Source organism: Leptonychotes weddellii, chromosome 8, assembly GCF_054177405.1.
Source record: "Leptonychotes weddellii isolate Sample4059 chromosome 8, ASM5417740v2, whole genome shotgun sequence".
Lineage (NCBI taxonomy): Eukaryota > Metazoa > Chordata > Mammalia > Carnivora > Phocidae > Leptonychotes > Leptonychotes weddellii.
Window position 1 is genome coordinate 110,563,831 of NC_138376.1, and position 24,675 is coordinate 110,588,505.

The 24,675-nt window shown below is 37.9% G+C and overlaps 1 protein-coding gene across 7 annotated transcripts in view; it reads left to right on the forward strand.

Annotated features, from left to right (window-relative positions):
* Positions 1-24,675, forward strand: part of AIG1 (androgen induced 1) — a 373,835-nt gene that overhangs the window by 304,146 nt on the left and 45,014 nt on the right. For 3 of the 7 annotated variants that reach the window (XM_081827458.1, XM_081827459.1, XM_081827454.1), the window contains 2 exons: positions 6,385-6,548; positions 12,365-13,046. The exons of 3 other annotated variants lie outside the window; for them this stretch is intronic. In XM_081827458.1, the coding sequence (XP_081683584.1) occupies positions 6,385-6,548; positions 12,365-12,402 (202 nt within the window). In that variant the 3' untranslated portion in view covers positions 12,403-13,046. Of the gene's footprint in view, positions 1-6,384; positions 6,549-7,173; positions 9,236-12,364; positions 13,047-24,675 lie in introns of those variants that run through there. One more of the 7 variants, XM_081827455.1, reaches the window with a different exon arrangement.

Genomic DNA, 24,675 nt, shown 5'->3' on the forward strand with positions numbered 1-24,675 from the left:
GAGAGGCCACTGACATGTTTGAAGCAGGGATATAATGTGTTTAGATTTCTGGTTCGAAAAAATTACTCTGGCAGTTGTAAGGATGAATCAGAAGGAGACATTAGTAGATGTGGAGACAACTAGAAACTATTACAGTACTCCAAACAGAGATGATGATAACACAAATTAAGATGCTGCTGATGGAGATGGGGGGGAAGAATCAACATATTGGAGAGATGTGTGAGATAACCTTGACAGGACAGGATAATGGATTGAATATTTGTGATGCAAGAGAGAGGAGTAGCAAAGATGACTCCCAGATTTGAGCTGCAAAACTGAATGACTGGTAATACCATGCACAGAGATAAGGAATACCAGAGGAGGACCAGGTTTGAGGAAGAAGAGCATAACTTTGGCTGTAGATATATGGATTTTGAGGTATGTTTAATGTGTTTTAAGGACTGTTTGATAAACTTCTCTGAAACAGAGGAGAGGTCTGGACTAGGACATAGATTTGTGAAATATCTATGTATAGGTTATAGACATGAACCAGTGAACATAAATGAACTCATTACCTGAAAATGCACAATATGAGAAGAAGGCTTAAAAACCAAACCCTGAAGAAATCCAACATTTAACGGTGGGTAGTGGAGGGTGAACTTACAAAAAGAACCAAGAAGTGTGGCCAAAGAGGTAGGAGGAAAACCAGGAGAAATTGACATCAAAGAGCTGCTTTGTTTTGGTGAAGTATCAAGACAAGAAGCCAGACTGTTGTGGGAGGAATGATTGCAAAGTATAGATACAGAGTCAGTATAGTATATAGATACACTGTGTCAAGGGACACCTGGGTGGCTCAGTCAGTTAAGCACCTGCCTTCAGCTCAGGTCATGATCCCAGGGTCCTGGGATGGAGTCCCACATTGGGCTCCTTGCTCAGCGGGAAGCCTGCTTCTCTCTCTGCCTGCAGCTCCCCCTGCTTGTGCTCTTTCTCTCTCTGTCTCTCTCTCTGACAAATAAATAAATAAAATCTTTTAAAAAAAGCTATCTGTGTCACATAGCACTTAGATAGGAGGCATTAGTAAATGTCATTTTTTAAATTGCACATTCAAGTGAATTATGGAGGTATATTTAATAAAATAGACAATCTAAAAAGTCTCATGACACTAGAACATCTGCATATTTTTTGTGTGTTCACACATGCACACACACACACACATTATTAATTTTTTAAGCTAAAATTAAAATTGGTGTCATTACCTTAAAAATAAGCCATTTGGGCACTAAGACAGGAAGGCTTTAGAACAAGATAGAAATGGAAATCAACCAAGAACTGGGAACTCTCCACAGATAGATGAGCAAGGCCATGAGTCATTTCTGTGCAGGAAATTGAGCCTTGATTGTATCAAGGAAACAAATGGCGAAAGCACAACTTGTTAGGACAAGTGAATGCATCATTCACACCAATCCAGTGAAACCCACATAACAGGACTTCTATATCTGGGATGTAGTCAAGAAAACTTTTTTAAAAAGAAAAACTTCACTCCATTTTTGGAGACTATATTAAATTCCTCATTTAGGGAAGCAAGTCCATGCAGCAGAAAAGAAATCAGTTGTTCATTGCTTTCCCAGCTTTGCTATTTTTTTAGGCAAGTTCTTTAGTCCAGTCTCAGCTCCGTTATCTATGAAATAGGGATAATCATACCTCATAGGGTGGTTGAATAAGGTGAAGGGGATTCCATATGCTAGTAAAGCACCATACTCAGAATACCTATCCACCTCCCTCCCCTGAGAATTTTACATTTCCACTGTTTTATTGGAACGCAACCACACTCTTTTGTCTACATATTATCTACAGCTACTTTTGCACTAAATGGCAAAGTTGACAGCTATGACAGAGATCGTATGGCCTACAAAACTGAGAATATTTACTATCTGGTTCTCTACTGAAAAGGGCATAGGGATTGGGGAAGAGGATGGGGTTGAGACTTTTTTAAAAATTTTTTTAGGTTATTGGCAAAGTGCCTGTCATATGGTAAAGGCTTAATAAACAGATGCTATTGTTTTTGATATTTCTTTATTCAGTTATTAGTTCAACAAACAATTATTGAGCACAACCTGTGTGCCAGACACTGCTCCAAGGGCCACAGAATCTAGCTATGAACTGAACAGATAAAAATGCCTGCACTTGTTGGACACACAATAAACAGATTAGTAAAAAATAAATACAGTATATTAACTGGCTGGGGAGAAAAAATAAAGGGATGGAGAATAGGAGTTTGCAGGATCAAGTTGCAACTTTTAGATGCAGTGGCCTGGGAAGACCTAATTGAGAAGGTGTCATTTAAGCAAAATCCCGAAGGACACAAGGGAGCACTGGGAATATTGTAGGGGAGATGGGGGTAAGGAGAAATGTTCCCGGCACGGAAACAAATATAGAGTGTTCAGTGTTCTTAAGGAAAGTCAAAGAGTCAATGTGGCTGGAGTGGATGAGCAAGAGAGAGAAGAGGAGAAGAAAAGTAAGAAAAGTGCCCGGCAAGCCTAGGTAGAGCCTTGAAGAACCACCGGGGGTCTCTGGCTCTTACCCTAACCAGAGGGGAAGCAAGAGTTTTGAACAAAATAGTGGCATGACCTGATTTCCATTTAATCCAGATCAGTCTGGCTGCTCTAATGAGAATAGCCTGTTGATGAGGCTGTGGCAAATGTAAAAGCAAAGCCCCAGGAAGCTCTTGTAGGGGTTCCAGTGAGAGGTGACGATGGTTTGAACCTGGCAGTGGTGACAAATAGATGTCTTGGGTATATTTGGAAAGTAGAGCCAGTGGGATCTAAGGATGGGTTGAATGTGAGTTGTGAGTAAAGGAAAGTCAAGATGACTCCACATCTTCTGCCCCAGGCTACCGCTGCAGTAACGTAGCGACCACTGGTGTGAGAAGGGAAAGGTGTGGAGATGCATGTTCGCTGTTAGATGGGAGCAGAGGGGAGAGTCATGCAGGAATTAGGATGCAGGGATGATGATGACATCATGGAAGTGTCAGGTTGGAGACGCATCCTCCCATGGGACACATGCAGTGGGCACCAGGGTATAGAACTCTGGAGATCAGGAAGAGGTCAAGACTGGAGATATAAATTTAGGAGCCATCTATAGATAGATGGGATATGGTTGTGGTTGTTACATCTATTCAGTAGTATGAGATGGTTGCATACAAACCAACAGTGCATCACAAACAATGCCAGAGGAGTAGAGGTCTGCATTAGAGACCTTACCAAAAGGTCTCTACCAGAAACAAGTAGAAAGCCAGGAACAGGTAGAAAAAAATATAACTAGCATTCATAATTTGAATGGCTCCCAATTTGCCTAACTGAGGAAACAGTTTTACAGTAAGTCAGATTATAATTTTTAAGTTGATTTGCAAAATTAGTTATAGCTTTATGGTATTACATTTTGGAGATATTGCCTATTATCTCAATGGAAATTAATAAGCCACTTGATGAGCACACAATACTCCTTACACTAGTGAAGAAAAGATTAGGAAGATAAAACTGCCTCTAATTTATGGACAAACAGAATATGATGCTTCAGAACCCCACAGGGTGGTTCTAACAATTTAATTTCTGCTGATTCTCACAAATCCTTCAGCCTTTTTAAGAAAAGAAAAATCTCAACTGGCTCTGCTTCCTCTTTTGGTAAAAAGCTCTTAGTTTGAACAGTTATTCAGGCTGACCCAGATGGACCTAATGAGCATCTCTTCCCACTAAGACAGCATTTTCCACCTTTCTTTCATTACTGAGCCCTCCACCAAGGAAACTTTTTAGGTATTTTTTTTTCCTAACCTCCAACCCATAAAAATGTTTTATTGTGGTAAGATATACATAACATATTTATCATTTTAACCCTTTGTAAGTGTACAACTCAGTGTCATGAAATACATTCACAGTGCTATATAATCATCACCACTATCTTTATCCAAAATATTTTCCTTATCCCCAACATAAACTCTGTACTCGTTATACCTTAACTCCCTATTCCCCACTCCCACCAGCCCCTGGTAACTTCTATTAGACTTTCCATCTCTATGAATTTGTCTATTCTAGTATCTCATATAGGTGGAATCATACAATATTTGTCTTTCTGTGTCTGGCTTATTTCACTTAATACAATGTTTTCAATCCGTCCATGTTGCAGCATGTATCAAAATTTCATTCCTCTTCATGGCTGAATCATATTCCATTGTATGAATCGACCAATTTTGTGTATCCATTAATCCTAGATGAACACTTGGGTTGTTTCCACCTTTTGGGTTATTGTGAATAATGCCTCTGTGAACATCGGTGTACAAATACCTGTTTGTGTTCCTACCTTCAATTCTTTTGGCTGTATACCTAGGCATGAAGTTGCTGGGCCTGTGAAATTTTAAGAACACAAACTGTGTATCTGCTTATGTTCTTTGTATATATGCATCTGTGCTTTACACATAAGAAGAGTAAGATTTCTTCAGAAATCTTCAGAACCAATTTTCACCTCCTTGAGCAGGAGTGATATCAGCCTCACTGAGACTGCAAGCTCTAAGGGAAAGATCCCCAGGTTTCCTGCCTTGATGAGGTAAATATGTAGGTAACAGGTAATTAGACAAACTGCTTAACAAAAATTGAAGCCATGGATTACCAGGAAGATGACCCCAAAACACATAAGTATAAAAAGTAATCTTTATTCCCCATGCAATAATGTTATTTGTATTTTCATTAGTCTTCAACATTGACAAGAGTTGATAAAGTGATGAGCCCAAGAAGGTGTTGGAAAATTGCTCTTAGAAGTTGTGTCAGGACCAATCAATGAAGGCAAATATTCTAACTAAACTTCTGAAAACAGTGGAGATTATTGATGTTGTATCCCCACTGAGCCTAAAATATCTCCTGAACACAAATAGAACAATTACAAGCAAGTATTTTTTTATTTGAATTCAATTAGCCAACATATAGTACATCATTAGTTTCTGATGTAGAGTTCAATGATTCATCAGTTGCGTATAATACCCAATGCTCATCACATCACATGCCTTCCCTAATGCCCATCACCCAGTTACCCCATCCCCCACCCACTTCCCCTTCTGCAACCCTGAGTTTGTTTCCCAGAGTCAAGAGTCCCTCATGGCTTGTCTCCCTGATTTCTTCCCATTCAGTTTTCTTTCCCTTCCCCTATGAGCCTCTGTGCTATTTCTTATATTCCACATGAGTGAAACCACATGGTAATTATCTTTCTCTGATTGACTTATTTCGCTCAGCATAATACCCTCCAGTTCCATCCACATTGATGTAAATGGTAAGTATTCATCCTTTCTGAAAGCTGAGTAATATTCCGTTGTATGTGTGAAATAGAGAAAAAAAAAAGAAAGAAAAGAGACAAATATAGGATCCAAAGATCTAGGTGGTGGGAAGCCAGGTATTGGTGAGGTTACAGGATGGCTCCATCAGCAGGTACACACTGCGGTCTACACTGAGTACACTGCTGAGTACGCACTGTTATCCAATTGGACGACAGTATGGCAAGATGCCTGGCACATACTCACCTAGATTTAATTACAGTGTGCTTGCCTGATGCTATATTGTTTCCGTATGTAAGCAAGAAATTAAGATTGTATAACAGTATTGAGAAAAACAACAGATTCAAATACCTGATCAGAACCCATCAAGTGTCAGGAAAAACAAGGAGAAGCCCAAGAACTGCCAGATTGGAGGAGACTAAGAAGATGTGACCTCCAGGGACCCTGTTGGATCTTGAACCAGAAAAGGGGTATTAATGGGGAAACGGAAATTCTGAATAAAGTCTGCGGTCCAGTTAGTAGTGTTGTAGCAATGTTAGTGGCATCTTTCTAATTGTAATTGTACTGTGATTATGAAAGATGTTAACATTCCGGGGTGCTGAGGTGAAGGGCTTACCGGAACTCTGTACCACATTTGCAACTCTTCTGTGAGTCTAAAATTACCTTAGAATAAAAAGTAAAAGAAAACAGGGGCGCCTGGGTGGTTCAGTCAGTTAAGTGTCTGACTCTTAATTTCCACTCAGGTCATGATCTCAGGGTCGTGAGATCGAGCGCCACATGGGGCTCTGTGCTCTGGGTGGAGTCTGCTTGAGATTCTCTCCCTCTGCCCCTCCCCCCTGCACACGAATGTGTGCACACATCTTCTCTCTCAGATAAATAACTAAATCTTAAAGAAAGTAAAAGAAAACAAACAAACAACAATAACAAAATTTCCGGTAGCTCCTGGGTGTCAGAAGCAAACTTGTGACTGGCATTGCTGAAGAACGGTTGGAATGCGAGGCGGGGCGGGGTCTATATTCACAGTAGCAGGAGCTTTGAAATCTGACATGAGAAGAACTCCTGTCTTTTTCTCCTTTCCAATTCTATTGCAGGGTATGTTGGGTGCATCATGTAACTGGGATGTGGGTGTACCCTTTCCTGGAACACATTGGCTCAGGAGCCAGAATCGTCTTCTTTGGGTCTACAACCATCTTAATGAACTTTTTGTACCTGCTGGGAGAAGTTCTGAACAGCTATATCTGGGATACACAGAGAAGTAAGTATTGTTTAAGGGAGCATAAAACAGGGTAACTGCTGTTTAGAAGAGTGTGTGCAGGGCCCGAAGGAAAATTCCATCATAGCACAGGATCACTTAGGCGGAGTTTCATTTTTGTAACTACCCTGTATTAATTTAAGGGCTGCTGGCATACCTGAAAGGTTCATTCCTCACTTTGTCTGACTAGCTAGTAAAACATCCAAATCTAAGGGAAAAGAAGTATGTCTATAAAATTTGATAGGGAGAAATGTAGTGTTAACAACAACAACAACAAAATTTAAGAAGTTCATTCTAATCAGCAAAATACTGCCTTAGCTAAAGGGACCCCCCCCAATAAATAGATAAGTTATTAAATGTAACCAAACAGTCCCATCAAAAACCACCCAGACCTCCACTTCTTACATCATCCTTTGTGTGAGTGCAGTAGCTTCAGAAAGGTCTCCCCACTTTTCTGCTAGAACTCCAAGCCGCGTGGAATGCCTGTAGCCACTGTGATTCACGAGTGACTGTCATATTCAAGGACTGAAGGTGGCAAAGAGACATGGGCAATAAAGGGTGATACTTCATTGCTGCCAAACTCTCTTAACCTATGATTTGATTTCTCTTTTGTCTCCGTTTATGGCAGAGCCTCCATCTTGGCAAGGCCCGTAATCTTACCCAAGCTGTGCACACCCTATCCAAATTGTATGTCAGATAGCAGAAAAATGGGAAGGTGGAAAAAACAACAGCACAGTATATAGCCGTTTGAGTCCTGCATGAAAGTATATCCAAAGGCAAGATGGTCCGGGAATTTTAGAGAGCTTGGGCATCGCCAATATAATCACGACATTCTAGACATCACCCGTAAATGATCTCTGTTCCACAAACATGGAACGCCCTACTTTGTGTCAGACACAGTGCCAGGAACTTGATCTAATTAGACAAATAAAACGTAGTCATTGCAAGGTTCCTGGATTGGACTTTTTTGTGTGTGGATCTTCTAAGATTGTGTGTGCCGAGGTGTTGGCCCATGGTAAATGGCCCAGAGGAATTTGAGGATTTCTTTTCTCAGCAGCTGGCTTGATTCTAATAAGTGGTCTATTAGAAAAAGTCTCAAAAGTTTTTATTCAGTTCAGGCCACAACTTGGAAAACCAGAAATTAATCTTTTAATATTTCCTTCTCTGTCCAATGGGAATAGGAATCTTTATTAGTTAACTCGTTATTTAGCTAACTTACAAAAATATTTTAAGAGCAAAATGTTAACTTTTCTCAGCTTCTTGGGGGAAAGGCCATATTTAAATTTAGGCTAATATGTTTAATATTTGTTATTCAGGAAGTATTTATGACTCTTTCCCCTTGATTAGCTTGATTCCAATGGTCATTTCGCCATTGTTCTACTACTTCAAAGAGAAGATGGCCTGAAAACCAAGAGAGAGAAAAATCCAGTGTGGATTCATAGAATACTGCTCTTTAGCAGCTTTGAGTGAGAAGTTAAAATGAATACTGAAACTAAGGGTTTTTTAAATGATCTGTTCAACTTAATTTGTGCCACTCTCTTACATAAGGTTGACTAACATTTCATAACTCATTTTAGGTATGGAGATTAATTTTATCTACATGGGACCATCTAGTTAATTTCACAGAAGCAGATGTTTCATGTCAAGTAGGCACATTTTGCTTCTCATTTATGAGAAGGATTGCAAACTGATGGCCTCCTCCAAATTTGACCTGCCGAGTGGCTTGTTAGACCTACATAGTGGGATTTTTGTTTTTGAAACAATATTTAAAAATTGGGAGATTACACAAATGGGCCAGATTCATCAGTTTATCAAATACTTTAGGATCTGGCAATCCCAAGCTCACTATTCTCTTCTAGCAACAATGGATTGGAACTGAGAATCAGTTGCCCCCTTGAGATGACTCCCTAAGTGTTCCTAGTTCTCACCTGGTCACTTTGCTCCATCACATTAGCTGCCTGCTTCTGTAGGGAGTTAAATTTGAAACTGCTGAATAAAAGCAGTTTGTACTGTGTGTGTGTGTGTGTGCACAGTGAATTGAATACAATCAAGTACAGTATTACAATCCTGAGTACATTTACTACACCCTAAACAAAATCCCCCAAGAAGCAGGGATACCACACTGAGCGCCCTTCCTTCTATCCAAAATTTTTAATGGCTCCGCTTCCTCCACTTGGTTAGGTTATACTGACTTCAACTTTGAGATAAAATCACATTATTACAGAATCTTAGAATTGAAAAGGATATTAGAAACCATCTAAGCTGGCCCTTTCTTTTTACTAAGCAGCAGTTGAGCCGGGAAATCCTAGGTGACCTACCACAATGGTGGTTGCAAAGCCAATACCTTCTGGGTAATGTTCAATCCAGTGTTCCTTCTAGTGAGCCATCAGGTTGTCACTGCTGAAAACCCAGGCACATGAGAGGTTAGAAACTTCACTAAGATCCATGGACCTAGTTTATAAGATAACAAAACAGACCGACCTGATATGAACTATGAACAAAAAGCCCTTAAAATAGGGCAAATTAATAGTTAGGCATTTGCTCTTTTTAAAGGAAAATAACTCAAGGTGGCTTTGTGACTGTTGTATTGGTTTGTTAGGGCTGCTACAGCAAAATACCACAGGCTGGGGGGTTTAAACAATCAAAATGTAGTGTCTCATGGTTCTGGAGGCCAGAAGACCAGGATTAAGGTATTGGCAGGATTGGTTCCTGAGGACTGTGAGGGAAGGCTCTGTTCCAGGCCTCTCTCCTTGGCTTGTAGATGGCTGTCTTCATGTTCACATGGCATTTGTCCCTATTTGTGAGGCTGTCTCCAAAAGACTCCTTTTTATAAAGACAACAGTCATATTTGATTAGGGTCCACCCTGATAACTTCATTTTAACTTGGTGAAGACCCTATCTCCAAATATAATCACATTCTGAGGAGAGACACAGTTCCACCCATAACACTCTGTTTCATTCACGTCCTTCATTCATGCAAAATACAACCCAACAGCCCTAAAAGTCTTTCCAACATCAACTCTTAGGTCCAAAATCTCATCTTAAATATCATCTAAATCAGGTATGGTTAAGACTTGGGGGATGATGCATCTTGAAACACAATTGCTTTCCAGTTGTGAACCTGTGAAGCCATACAGAAAGTTACCTGCTTCCAAAACACAATGGTGGGACAGGCGTAGAATACACATATCCTTTCCAAAAAGGAGAAATCACAGGGTTTGAAAAGGGGGCTACAGTTCTCAACCAAGTCTGAAATATAGCAGGGCAAATTCTATTAGATTTAAAGGCTTGAGAATGATCCTCTTTGGCTAAATGCTCCATCCTCAGGGCTCACCAGAAGGTGGGTGTGGCCCTGCCCCTGGGTGGCAGCCTTACCCCCTGGAGGAAGGTAGCCCCTGAACCACCTTAGGAGTCATTCTTCCTTCATTTCATGCTGTCTCTGTCCCTTTCAGTCCAGGCTAGCAGTGTTTCTGCTGGTACTAAATTCCCAAAAAACCTTATTGGCTTCCCATGCAATTCACAGGGGCCCAAATCATCATACAAGAAGTTCCCCCACAGATCTTTTCTGGTTTCTGCTGAAATGGTTAATTGGATCCATGAATGACATGCCTAATCTCTTTAGCACACGGTTGTCCAGCCACACTGTTGGCCTTCTCTCACATTCTGAGGTTCTGAGGTTAGGACTTCAACATATGAATATGGGGGCACAGTGCAGGGGGGCACAAAATTCAACCTATAACTGCTGAAATATTTCTGCACTTAATCTAAGAATTTATTCCAATTCCAGTGTGTCTAACTGGGGTCACCAATCTTATTACAGTAAAACTTTATACGACCAGAAATGAAAGTGTCCAAAAGTGAAAGGTTGGGTGAGGACAGGGAAAGCAAGCAAAAGAGAAAGGAGTTTGGAGCCAAGCCTATATGACAGAAACCTTCTCCCCCAGCTGCCCATCCAGCTCATGTCCCACACAGGCCTACCCAGGCCTGCAGTGTTCCAGCGCTGCCCTCTGGTTGAGCCCTTCTCCCTGCCTGGGGGAATCACATGTGACTAACTCTCTCAGGATCAATCAACTCTTCCTCTATGTTCGCAAAAGCACATCCTGCCTCAGCTTTGTGACAGGTTTCTTTCTTCTATGTGTGGAAATTTTACCTCTGGTTCTTCCAAATATTATTTACAGCTGTCTAATTTTTTCCCTCTACCTCAAAGCTGCCAAACTAAAGTAGGTGGGGAGCCATTTTTCCTGTCTGGGTCAATGAACACCCCCTGTTCTCCACCCCCGCTTTTGAAGATTCCACTATTGCTGCCAAGTCAACCCATCTGCAGGAGAACACTTAGGAGGAAACAGACTTTAAAGAAAAGCAAGCAGTTATTAGTTCCTGAGAGCTTCTCCACAGGAGGGGGAACATGGGACAAAGTTGGGTCCCAAGTCATGTGTGCTGTTTGAACAGAATCCTTGTTGTGTTTTTCTGCCTTTGCCTTGGTTACCAACAACTAAGGCATCTCCTGGCCTTCTCACCCTTAACCCTATTCCTCCTCCCTTCAGATGTCCTTAATCCTCAATCTGAAGTTTTCCTTAATATGATTTCTGAGAAGTACTTTGGAAAAAGTGTTACAGATCTCTGCCAGTTCCTTAGTCATGAAAACCAAACGTGAAAGAATGTCTAAGGATACCTGTTTGGAGCATGTTAGCCGCATTCCACCACTACTACCCTGATCCCACAAAACAGATACTGGGAGTTGGGACCTGCGGGAAAGGGAGTCCTTCTTAATGTAAGCCCTATGATGATGACTTCTGGGATTAGGTTTTAAATTTTTTTTTTATATTGTGAAGTTCCATATTTTATTCTGCTTTCCTACTAGCGTAACCTTCTGAGGCTTTCCTATGTTCATTGTTTATTAACTGATTCAGTAACGATTAATTGAGCTCCAACTAAGAGTCGACACTCTGTTGGGCGCTAAGGATATTATCAGGAACAAACCAGTTAAGGAGTCTGCCTTCAGAGAGCTTATAACTTAAAGAGAATACCAACAAAATCTGCAAAGCAATATTTGGGGTTCTTTTGTTCCAGCAAAAGTCTCTGCGAATTTGGTTTCAGAGGATGAGTATTTAGCAAGAAGCAAAAGAAAGTAGTGGGAAGATTTTACCAGATTTAACTTTAATTCATGAGAATGACTTCAACATTTTCATCTCCAGGAAAATGAAACATCATTAATTAACTATTCACGCCAGACAACAGGCAAAGCTCTTACTGGTCCGGTACATATGAGTCTCTCAGGAGGTAAAACATAGTTCTACCAGGACTGGGTTGAATAGAAAGAGAATTTGAGTTTAAGTACACAAAGGTATGGAAATAAATCGTTCTTGTACCTAATAAGCTCTCTATGAGTTTAAAAAAATTCTTGACTTTTGAAAATCCAGAGTCCTTGCCTTGAGAAGAAACACGACTAAAAAATAAATGAGGTCTGTTTGAGACTCATCAGTGGCCCACCTCCTGTTGCTCAAAGCTGGTTACAAAGTGGTCTGGTTGAGGTTTCTGTACAAACGCAGTGAGTCAAGAACTAATTTGCACCCATCACTCCCAGAAGTCGTAAGACCTGGGTGTGTCCTGATTTGGGGGGAAAGGGTGGGGACAGAGGTCACTGAGGAAGTTTCTGGAGAAAGTGGTAAAAGATTTTCCTTCTAAGCTAGGAGGAAAGGGGTGGGTGCAGGAGAGTAGAAGGGGAGAGAGATGGGAATAGGAGAGAGTTTTTTAGAGCAGCCTTGGCAAACCTGCTCACAGTTTAATCTGATGTTAAAGTACTTTGCCTGAATTTCTAGGTATGGAAGAAGAGAAAGAGAAGCCTAAATTGGAGTGAGATCTAAGTCTAAATGAAAGAGTTGGATTGAGCCACCATTGAAGACTGGTTACCCCCTGGGCATTGGCAGTGCAGGAGAGGAAGCATCCAAGAAAGCAGTGGAATTCACCTCGGCACCTTTATAGAGAAACATATATAAGGATAGAATACAGTTATATCCCATATAACTTGCCCTCATTATGTTTTAAAGAATTCTTTCCAAATTCATTATTGATAATAACATCTTTTTTTTCCTCTTCTAGTTTTTAAAACTAAAATTGGTCATTGGATTTCAATTTTTGCCATTGTAATTCCATTTAATTGAGGAAGAATAAAACTCTATTGTGTTTCTTGTTAAGAAATATGTGAAAGTCAAAGGGGCAGATGCAGAGCAAGGCATTCGAGTATTGAGTCCTGCAGGTGTCTGAGAAAATGAACCCAGGCCACAGGGCAAGTCTGAAGGAAATGTGATGGATTGTTCCCTATTGCAATAATGTCATAGTTGCCTCAAACAGGCAATGTTGGTAATAATTACATCAATTTAGTCAAAACCCTGAGTGTATTTGGATCTCATGATTTAATCTTGTGAAACTTTTCCTATATGCAAACTGAAACTTTAATAAAGACCAAACAACCCCAATGTGATAACTGCATGGAGTATTAAACATTGGTGTCTCCTTTCTTATTTTCTTTCTATTACCCATTGAAAATGGGTTTACTGAATCTAGTTCTTAATTATTTTCTGATTTTTAAAAACATGTATCTTTTTGATAAATCTAAAAAGAATATTTTTTAAAAAGCTAATTTACAAAATCTTTGACCATAATTATTTTTAAATAAGACTAATGCAGAACATGTAGTAGAGAATACATAAAAATAAATCTTAGAAAAATGTAGGGATAAATTAACTAATTAATTAATTAAAAAAGAAAAATGTAGGGAAAAAATTAATCAAAATAAAAGCAGAAATTAAATAAGAGCAGGAAAATAACAGTGGAATTGATATATAAGTAAATTGATTAATAAACAGTATCTCATCTATACAAAGAGCATTAAAATATGCAAACTAGAGAGAGAGAAACAAATACTTGGCAATATAAGCATAGATGTGAAACAAATTATTTTAATTATAAAAATAAACTTTATAGCTCTATGGCAACAAATTCTTAGAATCCAATGAAATGTGCAATTTTCAAGTAAATGGATTCAGTAAGAATTGGAAAGCTGTACTAGAGTGATACTCATGGAAGACTTTTTTTTAATGTTCAAATAACTATCTCCAAAAAAGGAGTTGGGTCCAGAGTGTTTTATGAACAAGTCTTTGAAAACATTCAAGTAACAACTCTCATGTTATTTAAACTGTTCCAAGATTACAGAATGATGAAACACTTGCTAAATTATTTATCAAAGTTAATATAACCCTCAAAACAAAGCCAACGTAGCAAAAAAAATTTTTCATTTGCTTTAACTAAGGTATTAACAACATAAATCCAATACTATATAAATAATTTTTCAGAACTGAATAAGGTTTATTCTAAAAATTGAAGGATAGCTAAATCCTAGGATTTTTATTCAAAAACATCATCTCAATACAATCATCCCTGCTTATCTGCAGGGGACACGTTCCAGGATCCTCAGTGGCTCCCTGAAACCCCAGACAGTACGGAACCATATATATACTATGTTTTTTCCTATACATACATGCTTATTAGAAAGTTTAATTTATAAATTAGGCACAAGAGATTAATAGCAATAATAATAAAATAAAAAATTCTAACAATATACTGTAATAAAAGTTATGTGAATGTGGTCTCTCTCAAAATATCTTATTGTACTGTACTCACCCTTCTCATGATGGATGATGTGAGATGATAAAATGCCTATGGATGCCACGAAGTGAGGTGAAGGACACAGGCTCTACGATATAGTATTGGGATACCATTGACCTTCTGACGCTGTGTCAGAAGGAGGATCATCTGCTTCCGGACCGCAGTTGACTGCAGTCAACTGAAACCACGGAAAGTGAGACTATGAATAGTAAACACTCAGATAAGGTGGGGACCACTGTAATGCACAAAAGAAAAAAAATCATATGATTCTCCCCATTGTTGTTCCAAGGCATCTGAAAAATTTTAACAGTTATTTCTGATAATAACATTAATAATATAAAAATACCCCATATCATGAGAAGGAATAGTCATCTCAAACACCAAGGGCATTCCCTTTTAAGGTAAGAAATAAGATATAGATGTCTATGACACTGTTAACTATTATTTTTCTGAGGTCTTTGAGAATGTTAGGTCTAGCATTGAATAAGTTATATTTTGACCTGGAGTGGAAAAGTTTCATGTTAAAAAAAAAGTGGTATGTAACTACAGAATTGATATTGGAAAAGAAAAGTAATGCTTTAAGAAAAAGCAAAAAAAGAGCAAAGCCACCATTTAAAAGGAAACCATTTCTCCACATGACTCTCAGAAAAGTAAACCTGAAGGAGTGCAATTTTTTTAGGACTTCCTGGGACAATTCCTCTGGAACCTTGTGACCATCCCTCTCCTCTAGCAAATAACACTCTCCGATCTAAGCCACCAAAGTGACAGCCAAAGAAGTTGATGCCAGGGGTCTTTAGATATAAAGCTCATTCCTCTTACGTCCATTGCAGCAGTTTGGATTTCTGCATCACTGCTCTATTTGAAATACAATTATGTGATCAGATTTGGGGTTTGGTTTGGTTTTCTCATGATGGATCATTTTTGCTTTAGGAACTCCAGCCCCACAACCCCAGCCCCACATCCTACAGGATGCCCAGGGCTGCCTCGGCAGATGCATGGAATGCACCAAGACAGGCCTACCCACCTAATGCACCCACTGACCCATTACAGAAACTCTGCTTGCCCTGGAGCAGAATCCATCGCAATGAGTCTACTGACTGACTGCCCTGTAATCACCGAGTGATGAGGAATAAGTTACCAGTTTCTCCTTTTGGCTAGCAAGCTCCCACTTTCTCCCATCAGTTCTCAGGAGGATGTTCATGTTTTACCCTCTTCTCTGTGCACATATGTAAAGAGAAATCTACCATGCACAATCTCAGGGGGGAATGTGCTTCTAGCTCCACTTCTGGAACATGAAAATTAATAATTAAATAATGCAAATTAATAAAAAGAAATTGTACCAAAGAAGCAGAACAATGAAAATCTTCTCAACTTATTTTGCTGAATATACCCCTCAAAATAAACCCAAAAGAGCACCAAACTTCACTTATCACAGATAAAATACCAGCACTATAAATCTAATACTATAATAAAATAATTTTTCATGACCATATAATGTATATTTTTCTCTTGATGGACTTTTTGAAAAGACAAATGAAATGGAAAGATATACTAAATTCTGGAAAAGAAAATTCCATTCTTAAAGATGTTATTTCTTCCTCCAAATGACTTATAGGTACTATGTAACTCCATTCTAAAGTTGCAAACTTTTTTAGATTTAACAGAAGAATAAACAAAGCAACTGAAAAATCTTGAGAACAAGATTAGTTAAAGCACACTTACATATTATAAGCATGATAATTAAAATAATGTGGTATGGCTCAAGGATAGAAAGAAAAATCAACAAAATAGAAAGCATGCCCAGAAACTGGCCTTAATTTATACATATAAATTTAGCAAATAATAAAATGGCATTTCAAATCAGTAAAAGCATAATAAATGATTGAATGAGTGGGCTACAAGGAATGACTAGTTGGTAAAAAAGAAAAGGCTACATTCCTCTCTTAAAACACACATACACACAAAAACACACACACATACAACTTCAGATAGATTAAATGATGAAATGTAAAAAAAGGTATAGAAGAAAATACAGATGAATATATCCCATATCCTATAATGATATGGGAAATATATATATATATTTATTATTTTTCTTCAAATTTTTATTTAAATTCTAGCTAGTTAACATATAGTGTAATATTGGTTTCAGGAGTAGAATTTAGTGAGTCATCACTTACATATAACATCCAGTTCTTGTCATAACAAGTGCCCTCTTTCATACCCATCACCCATTTAGTACATCTCCCACCCACCTCCTTCCATTAACTCTCAGATTGTTCTCTATAGTTGAGAGTCTCTTATGGTTTACTTCCCTCTTTTTTTCCCTTCCTCTATGTTCATCTGTTTTGTTTCTTCCATGTATGAGTGAAGTCATATGGTATTTGTCTTCTCTGACTGATTTATTTCACATAGCATAATACACTCTTGCTCCATCCATGTTGTTTCAAATGGCAAGATTTCATTCTTTTTGATGGCTGAGTAATATTCTACTTTATAGATACGCTACATCTTCTTTATCCATTCATCAGTCGATGGACACTTGGGCTCTTATCATAATTTCACTGTTGTTAACAATGCTGCTATAAACATTGGGGTGCATGTACCCCTTCAAATCAATGTTTCTGTGTTAAGTACATAAGTACATAAATATTATATATTTATGTATTTAACAGTACATATAAATATATATAAATATATATTTAGAAATTGAATATTAAATACAGCTCACCCTTGAACACCCTGGGTTTGTACTACATGGGTACACTTATAATACAATCCTGTCCTATAAATGTATTTTCTCTTCCTTATGATTTTCTTAGAACATTTTCATTTCTCTAGCTTACTTTATTATAAGAATACAGTATATAATGCATGCAACATAAAAATATGTGTTACTTGACTGTTTATGTTTTCAGCAAGGCTTCCAGTCAACAGTAGGCTATTAATAGTGAAGTTTTGGGGGAGTCAAAAGTTATACATGGATTTTCCACTGTGTGAGGGGTCAGCACCCCTAACCCTAACATTGCTTAAGGGTCAACTCCATAACATATATGAGGAAATGGAATATAATATGTATATTAGGAAATTGAATATTATATATATTAGGAAATTGAATATTATATATAAAATACATGAGAAAATGGAATGTAATATATATTAGGAAATTGAATCTACAGGTCTAGTAGGTGGTATACTGTGAAGTTATTAAGAGAAAACCATCTAAGATGTGTTCAAGACAATGATAGAATCATTTCGTTAAATAAGAAACCTGGAAGAGAACTAGACTGGGATAAGGTTTGATGATTAACTTGACTTTGGATTTTTTATATGTAGATCAAGGGCTATTTCAATGAAATTGTAGGCGCAGAATCTAGATTCCAAAGAATTGAGAAGTTATTGGCATTTGTGGATGGCAAAGCAGTAGAGATAGCAGTTCAAAAACAATACTTACCCAGTAGAAACAAGCTCCACAGGGAATGCGAACAATGTGGATGGTGGGCTTGCAACTATTCTGGGTTAGCCTTAGGAGGGAACACCTCCCCCACTGTCACAGGAAAGAAGGAGAAAAAGACAAATGTCCTTGGAAGTGCGTTTGCCAGACAAAGGACAAAGTTTACTGACTTCGTTTTGACAGCTTCGATGGCTGCAATTTTTTCCTCAAAGAAATGCCTGAAGAGAGAGAGCACAGAAGATGGGGTTGAAGCTTGTAATTTACCCTGAGAAGAGCAGCACAGACTGTGAAAACATAGAAGGCTTTCTAGCCCACACTGAGGGCCCTGGAGAGGATTGAAGATCACGAATTTACCTTGATGATAACAAAGCCTATTGTGGGATTTCCCCCAAGAAACCTCAACAGGCCAGGCAGAGTAAAGAAGTTGAATATTTGGTTTGGAAGTATAGATGCCACAAAAGGACAAGTAGGTGAGAGTCAGGGTATTGGCAAGAGTGATTGGAAGGGTGAATCATGGGGTCCAGAAGGAACAGAAGAGGAAAGGTAGAGGACTGACATTGGGACACAATAAAAGGTTTCAGAAATTGGTAAGTTCAGTAAAGTTGGGGAAAAGATGTATCAAGGAAATTAAGGCAATAGAGAGACAGGAAGTCACAATCAGAAACTAACTCTTGAAGTTTTAGAGGTGCATGAGATCATACTATTTCTTGCATTTTTAGTTAATATAATGTGGTAGTAGTAACCCCAAAAGATGTCCACATCCTAATCACCAGAGCCTTTGAATATGGTAACATTTTGTGGCAGAAGAGACTCTGAGGTGTGATTAAGTTAAGGATTTTGAGATGTGGGTTACCCTGGATTATCCAATGTACCGAATATAATTACAAGGCCCTTATAAGATGGAGGGAGGAGGTCACAGTGAGAGGAAGAAATGTGACCACGGTAGGAGCAGTTGGAGTGAGGAAGGGCAAAGATTGCCGAAGCTCCAACAGTCAAGGAAATGGATTCTCCCCCTGGAGGCTCAAAAGGAATACTACCCTACTGACACCTTGATGTGAGGATTTCTGACCTTCAGAGCTATTAGGTAATAAATGTGCCATTAAATTTGTGGTAATATTTTTACAACAGCAATAGGAAACTAATATATATGTTATCATTAAGCACTTTTACATATTTATATGGGCTATTTTGCATTTTGCTAAAACACACACACACACACAGAGTAATAGCCACAAGGTAATATCCAAAATTCATACTTGACTCTGTAATAATTGAGTGACCAATACTTGTCCCTTACTAAGCCAAACCAATTATCCAATGCTGACAAGCCAGTCAAAGTCATTCAAACTCATCTGATTTATTGAAATGAAAGTGCTGAAGATGACTGAAGAAGTCCCCATGGAAACACGCAAAGACATTTGGACACTTTCATGCCTACTCATCAGATGAGCAATGAAAATTTTTGAGACAGATGATCTTAATTTCAAGTACCATTCAAAGGATTTGGGAGTAATAAATGCCTATGCTTGCCACAGGGAGATTTGTCAGGAAGAGAGGTAGGCATCTTATGGCTGAGCTCTATTGAAAAAATATACTTTTAAAGCCTCAGTCAAATCAATCCATGCAGTAAAATTCTCTCAAGAAAATTTTGCAAGTGTGTAATATCAGGCACAATATGAAAGCTTTTTTACATGCTATCTCTGGTTTGACATACATGCCCCACAAGCACATTGATACACTTGATAGAATAGTCTCAATATAGATACCTGCAAAAATGAAATTCATTTATTTTCAAGCAACACTAAATGTTCTGGGTCCCCAAACCTACACCTTGCCTAGGCCAGACATCTTATTTCTTCACCTCATTCAGGTTTAATATTGGATCCTATGATTTTTGAAATCCAAACTGTCAACACTCCCTCTCCCTCTCTGTCTTCCTTGTGCTTGGGGAAGAGGGGGGATGATCTCTGCTTACACAGCAAATGACATCAGAGCTGATGGGTCTCTTCTCTGTCTCCCAACCCAACACCAAGGCGCTGGAATCAAGTGTTTGAGTGGGGATGAAATTGTCATCTCATTAGGCAGCTCCACAGCGCCACCCCCCTTGCACAGTTCCCCTGTCCTCTTCTCCCCTCTTGCCAAGGCAACATCTAATCCACCCAAAAGTCTTTGCTTCTGGCAAGGCCCAGCTACCTTTCTTGGCAAACACTCATCAGTCCTTGCCAAGCCAAGGGTGGGAACACAGGCTGCCCTTGGGCATGCTCTCTTGCAGCTCCATCAAGACACCAAATGCTCTGTCAGCTCAGCAGCACACAACCCTACCCCCAAACCCCACAGCTCTTACTAGGGGTGGAGGGAACTTGGGAAACACAGATTTCAACACAAGAGGGTGGAAAAAATAGAAACGTCCCTGCTTCCTGCCCCCCAGGCTCTCCAACAAGGAAAGGGGAGGGAGAAAGTTTGGTTAATACTTCAAGAACCCTCCTTCAAAGATTTAATATCCTTGCCCCCTCTGTGTCCTTTATTCTATGAAGACCAAAAGAGTGGGGTTTAAGAAACTGGTTCTGCTGGATGCCTTCTGTTAACAAATCTCACAGTGTGGGACTGGCATCCAGAAGACATTCCTCTGAACTTAAAAGGTGAGACACTTGGCAAGTTTTATCCTGAACGATGAATTCTAGTTGGCAGTTCCAGGGAGGCACAAATGTCCCTCATCACCCCTTTACCACTGTTTCTATATATATATAAATTTTGTATTACAGTCATCATTAATTTTGGAATTTTTTATATTACAAAGTGGTTTTCCAAATACAGATCCCCAATAATGTGCCTCCAAGAAATGAGTTTTCCATTTAAACTGGCTCAGTTTGAGACTATAACCTTGGCACCAGTTAAGTTATAATTCAGGAGGTCAGTATATTGATTTCAAGAGTCCAGTTGAAATTATGGGCTCAAAGTTTCTGAGAACTAAGGGTAGAAGAGATAAGGGAGGAGAGCCCAAGAATAAATAGACTTTGCATTTGTGAGAGAGGCTAGCAATCTGCAACATTTATTCTGCACTCAGAGTAAAATAAGCAAAGCTAAAAGAAAGTATATTGTGTCTGGGGAATTTCTGATTCCTGCCATGAAGAAGTAATAGGGTCTGGAATGATCTCCCCCATAACTGTAAACTAGAAATGATTGGTAGAATACAATAAAAACACTCATTTTCAGACACTGGTCAACAGAGCTGCTTAGGACTATGATCCCTGAAGAAAGGGAAATAAACTATGTGTGCCTATGATCACCCTGGCTCTCTGCCTAGAGGCAATTTCCAGATCCTCACACTGGGAGGGGAATCCCAAACAAAGCCCAGTGGCCTCACTGAGTTAAAGAGCCCAAAGTTCAGGGAGACTGAGGTGATTAGAATTTGCAGAGCAGAGCACTAGACACAGGGGAGTTATGAAGCAAAGGAGCTCCAGAAATCTGCATGGGTCCCCTGAGTCTCACTGAATATCAATCTTCACATGTATGTTTGGGGAAAAAAACAATTACTGAGGGGCTATACTCTGGATAAGTCCAAGAGCTTACATAAGACCAGGAATAATTCATGTTCCCACTTAGCCAGAGCAAAGAGGCCTCATTGAATAGAGACAGCAATCAGAAAGGTCAAGTGATAGTCACACTTTTTGGGTAAAGGTTACTCAAGACCCACTCTTTAAAAGCCTTAAAGGAAGCTTCAGAATTATTAAACTGATCCTCAGAAACTTAACTGCCTGCCAGAATAAGGCACAATATTCTTTAAGGAAGAGAAAAAAATCTGATACTCAAGACAAAATTTATCATGCCTGGCTTCCAATCAAAATTTCCAGACATGCCAAGATGCATGAGAACTTGACCCTAAACCAGGGGAAAAGTCCATCAACAGAAACAGACTGAGAATTGATAAAGAGAGGAAATTAACAGACAATGACATTAAAATAACTATTGTACTCCATATGTCAAGAAGGCAGAGGGAAAATTAACAGGAGTGGAAGACCAATGAAAGATATAAAAAAATGCAAACAAAAATTTTAGGTATGAAAAATACACTGAATGGGATTAACAGAAGATTAGAGACTGCAGAGGGAAAAGGATCAACAAATGTGAAGACATTGCAATAGAAACTATCCAAACTGAAGCACTGAGAATAAAAAGACTGAAAAACAAAAATGAATACAACCTCAGTGGCCTATAAAATAATATATATGTAATTGGAGCCTTATGAAAAAAGGAGAGAAAGGGAAAGAGGCAGAAAATAATATTTGAATAAATGACAGAAAATTTTCCAAATTCATTAAAAACTATAAATCTGCAAATTTAAGTTCAACAAATACCATGCAGGATAAGAACAAAGAAAAGCACATCAAGAGAAATAATCATTTTACTAAAAACAGGTGATAAAGAGAAAATCTTAGAAGTATTCATAGAAAAAAAGGTACATTATATATAATGTATATAAAATATATATATATTATATATATATTATATATAAAAATAAGAATCCTAGGTTTCTTCTCAGAAATTATTCAGGCCCAAAGAAATGGAATGGCATTTTTAAGGTGATGAAAACAATTAACTGTCAACCTAAAATAATATACCCAGGGAAATATATTTCAAAAATTAAGGCAAAATAAAGATTTTTTTTTCAGACAAACAAAAGTTGAAAGAATCCATCATCAGCATTAGAGCTGCACTATAGGCAGAGAACAAATGACCCCAGATGGGAATTTGGATTCATACAGAATTAAGAACATTAAATATGGGAAATTTGTGGGTAAATATAAAAGTCATTTTCTCCTATTATAATCTCTTTAAAAGGTAATGAATGTTTAAAACAAAAATAAAACAATATATTGTGGGGTTTAAAATATATGTAGGAATGAAATGTATGAAAACTTATAGCACAAAGAATGGAGGAGGAAATCTTATAAGATTCTTGCATAATTAAAAAATTGTTATGCTATTTTTGAAGGTAAACTGTCATAATTTAAAGGTGCAATTTGTAAACCTTTTACTAAAAAAGGGAGATACAGCTAATAAAGCAATAGTGAAGATAAAATGAAATACTAAAAATGCCCAAATATTGAGATGTTCTGTCTCTTCACTGTGGTAGTGATTCTATGTGTGCCACTGTAAAAACTCATCAAATTGTACATTTTTGGAGAATATAGTTTCTTGTACATTAATTAGTTCTGAGTGAAGTTAATAAAGAATAATCCAATGGATAGCAAGAAAAAAGGGAATAAGAACCATACAGAAGATGAGACAAATAGAAAAAAGAATCATAAGATTTTAGAGTTAAATCCAACCATTCAATAATTATATTAAATATAAATAATCTAAATAATAGAAGGCAGGAATCTTCTGGCTGAGTAAAAAGGCAACACCAAACCATATTCTTCCTATAAGAAATTTATTTTAAAAATAAAAATACAGATTAAAAATAAAAGGATTGAAAGTATATACCATGCACTGCTAGTCATAAGAAAGCTAGAATAGCTATACTAACAACAGAAAAACAACAAAGAATATTACCAGGAAGAAAGAAGGACATGTTACAATAACAGAAGAGCTAATTTATCAGGGCTCCTGGTGGCTCAACTGGATGAGCATCCAATTCTTGATTTTGGCTCAGGTGATGATCTCAGGGCCATGAGATCGAGCCCAGCATCAGGCTCCCACTGGGCACGGAGCCTGCTTGTGATTCTCTTTCCCTCTCCTCACCCACACATGCACACGCTCTCAAAAAAAAAAAAAAAAGTTAATCAAAAAGACAACAATCTTAAATGTATGTGCAACTAACAATAGAGGTTCAAAACATATAAGGAAAAAAGTAGTTGCTTTGAAAGAGAAATAGACAAATCCATAATTATAATTGGATATTTCAAAACTTCTCTCTCAGTAATTGATATAGAACAATTAGGCAAGATATCAATAAGGATACAGAAACTTAAAGAACCCTATCAACCAACTAAATCTAATTGACATTTAGAGACCAATCCACTTAACAAATGCAGATACACATTCTTTTCAAACGCACATGGGACATACATCAAGGTAGAACATATACTGAGCCCTAAAATAAATCTCAAATATGTAAAAGGATTGAAATCATATTAAGTACATTTTTCAGCTACAATTGGATTAAACTGAACTAAGAAATGGAAAATTCAACATATCAAAATTTGAATGCTGTAACTGAAATAATGCTTAGAAGGAAATTTAGAGCTATAGATAATTATTTTAGAAGAGAAGATCTAAAATCAATTCTCTAATCTTCTATCTTAAAAGGTAGAAAAAGAAATTAAAACAAACCTGGAGTCAAAGATGGAAGGAAATATTAAGAGTAGGAACAGAAATGCATGAAATAGAAAATCAACAAATAATAGAGAAAATCAATGAAACCAAACGCTGGTTCTTCAAAAATATCAATAAAATTGATAAACATCTGGCTAAACTGATCAAGAAAAAAGAAGATAAATATTTACCAGTACAGGAATAAAAGAGGGAAATCCTACACTACACTAGAAATCTCATAGTCATTAAAAGGGTACTAAGAGAAAATAATGAACAAATTTATGCCAATAATTTAAATTTAGATAAAATAGACAATTTCCTTGAAAAGAAAAAATTAACAAAATGGACTCAAGAAGATATAGAAAACCTGACTATCCTATACAGATTTAATTCTTAATTCAATGCCCATGAAAGTAACTCCAGGCCTAGATGGGTTCACTGGTAAATTTTATAAAATATTTGAAGAAGAAATAACACCACGACCTACTTTGAGAAGTCTCTTACAGATTGGTAGTTGCCACAGATGGGGGGTTGCCAGAGATGGGGGTGGGGAAAAGGGGAAAACATGGTCAAAAGGTACAAATTTTTAGTTATAAGATGAATAAGTTCTTACTCCTGAAACCAATATTACACTATATGCTAACTAATTAGAATTTAAATAAAAACTTGAAACAACAACAAAAAGAAACGTGT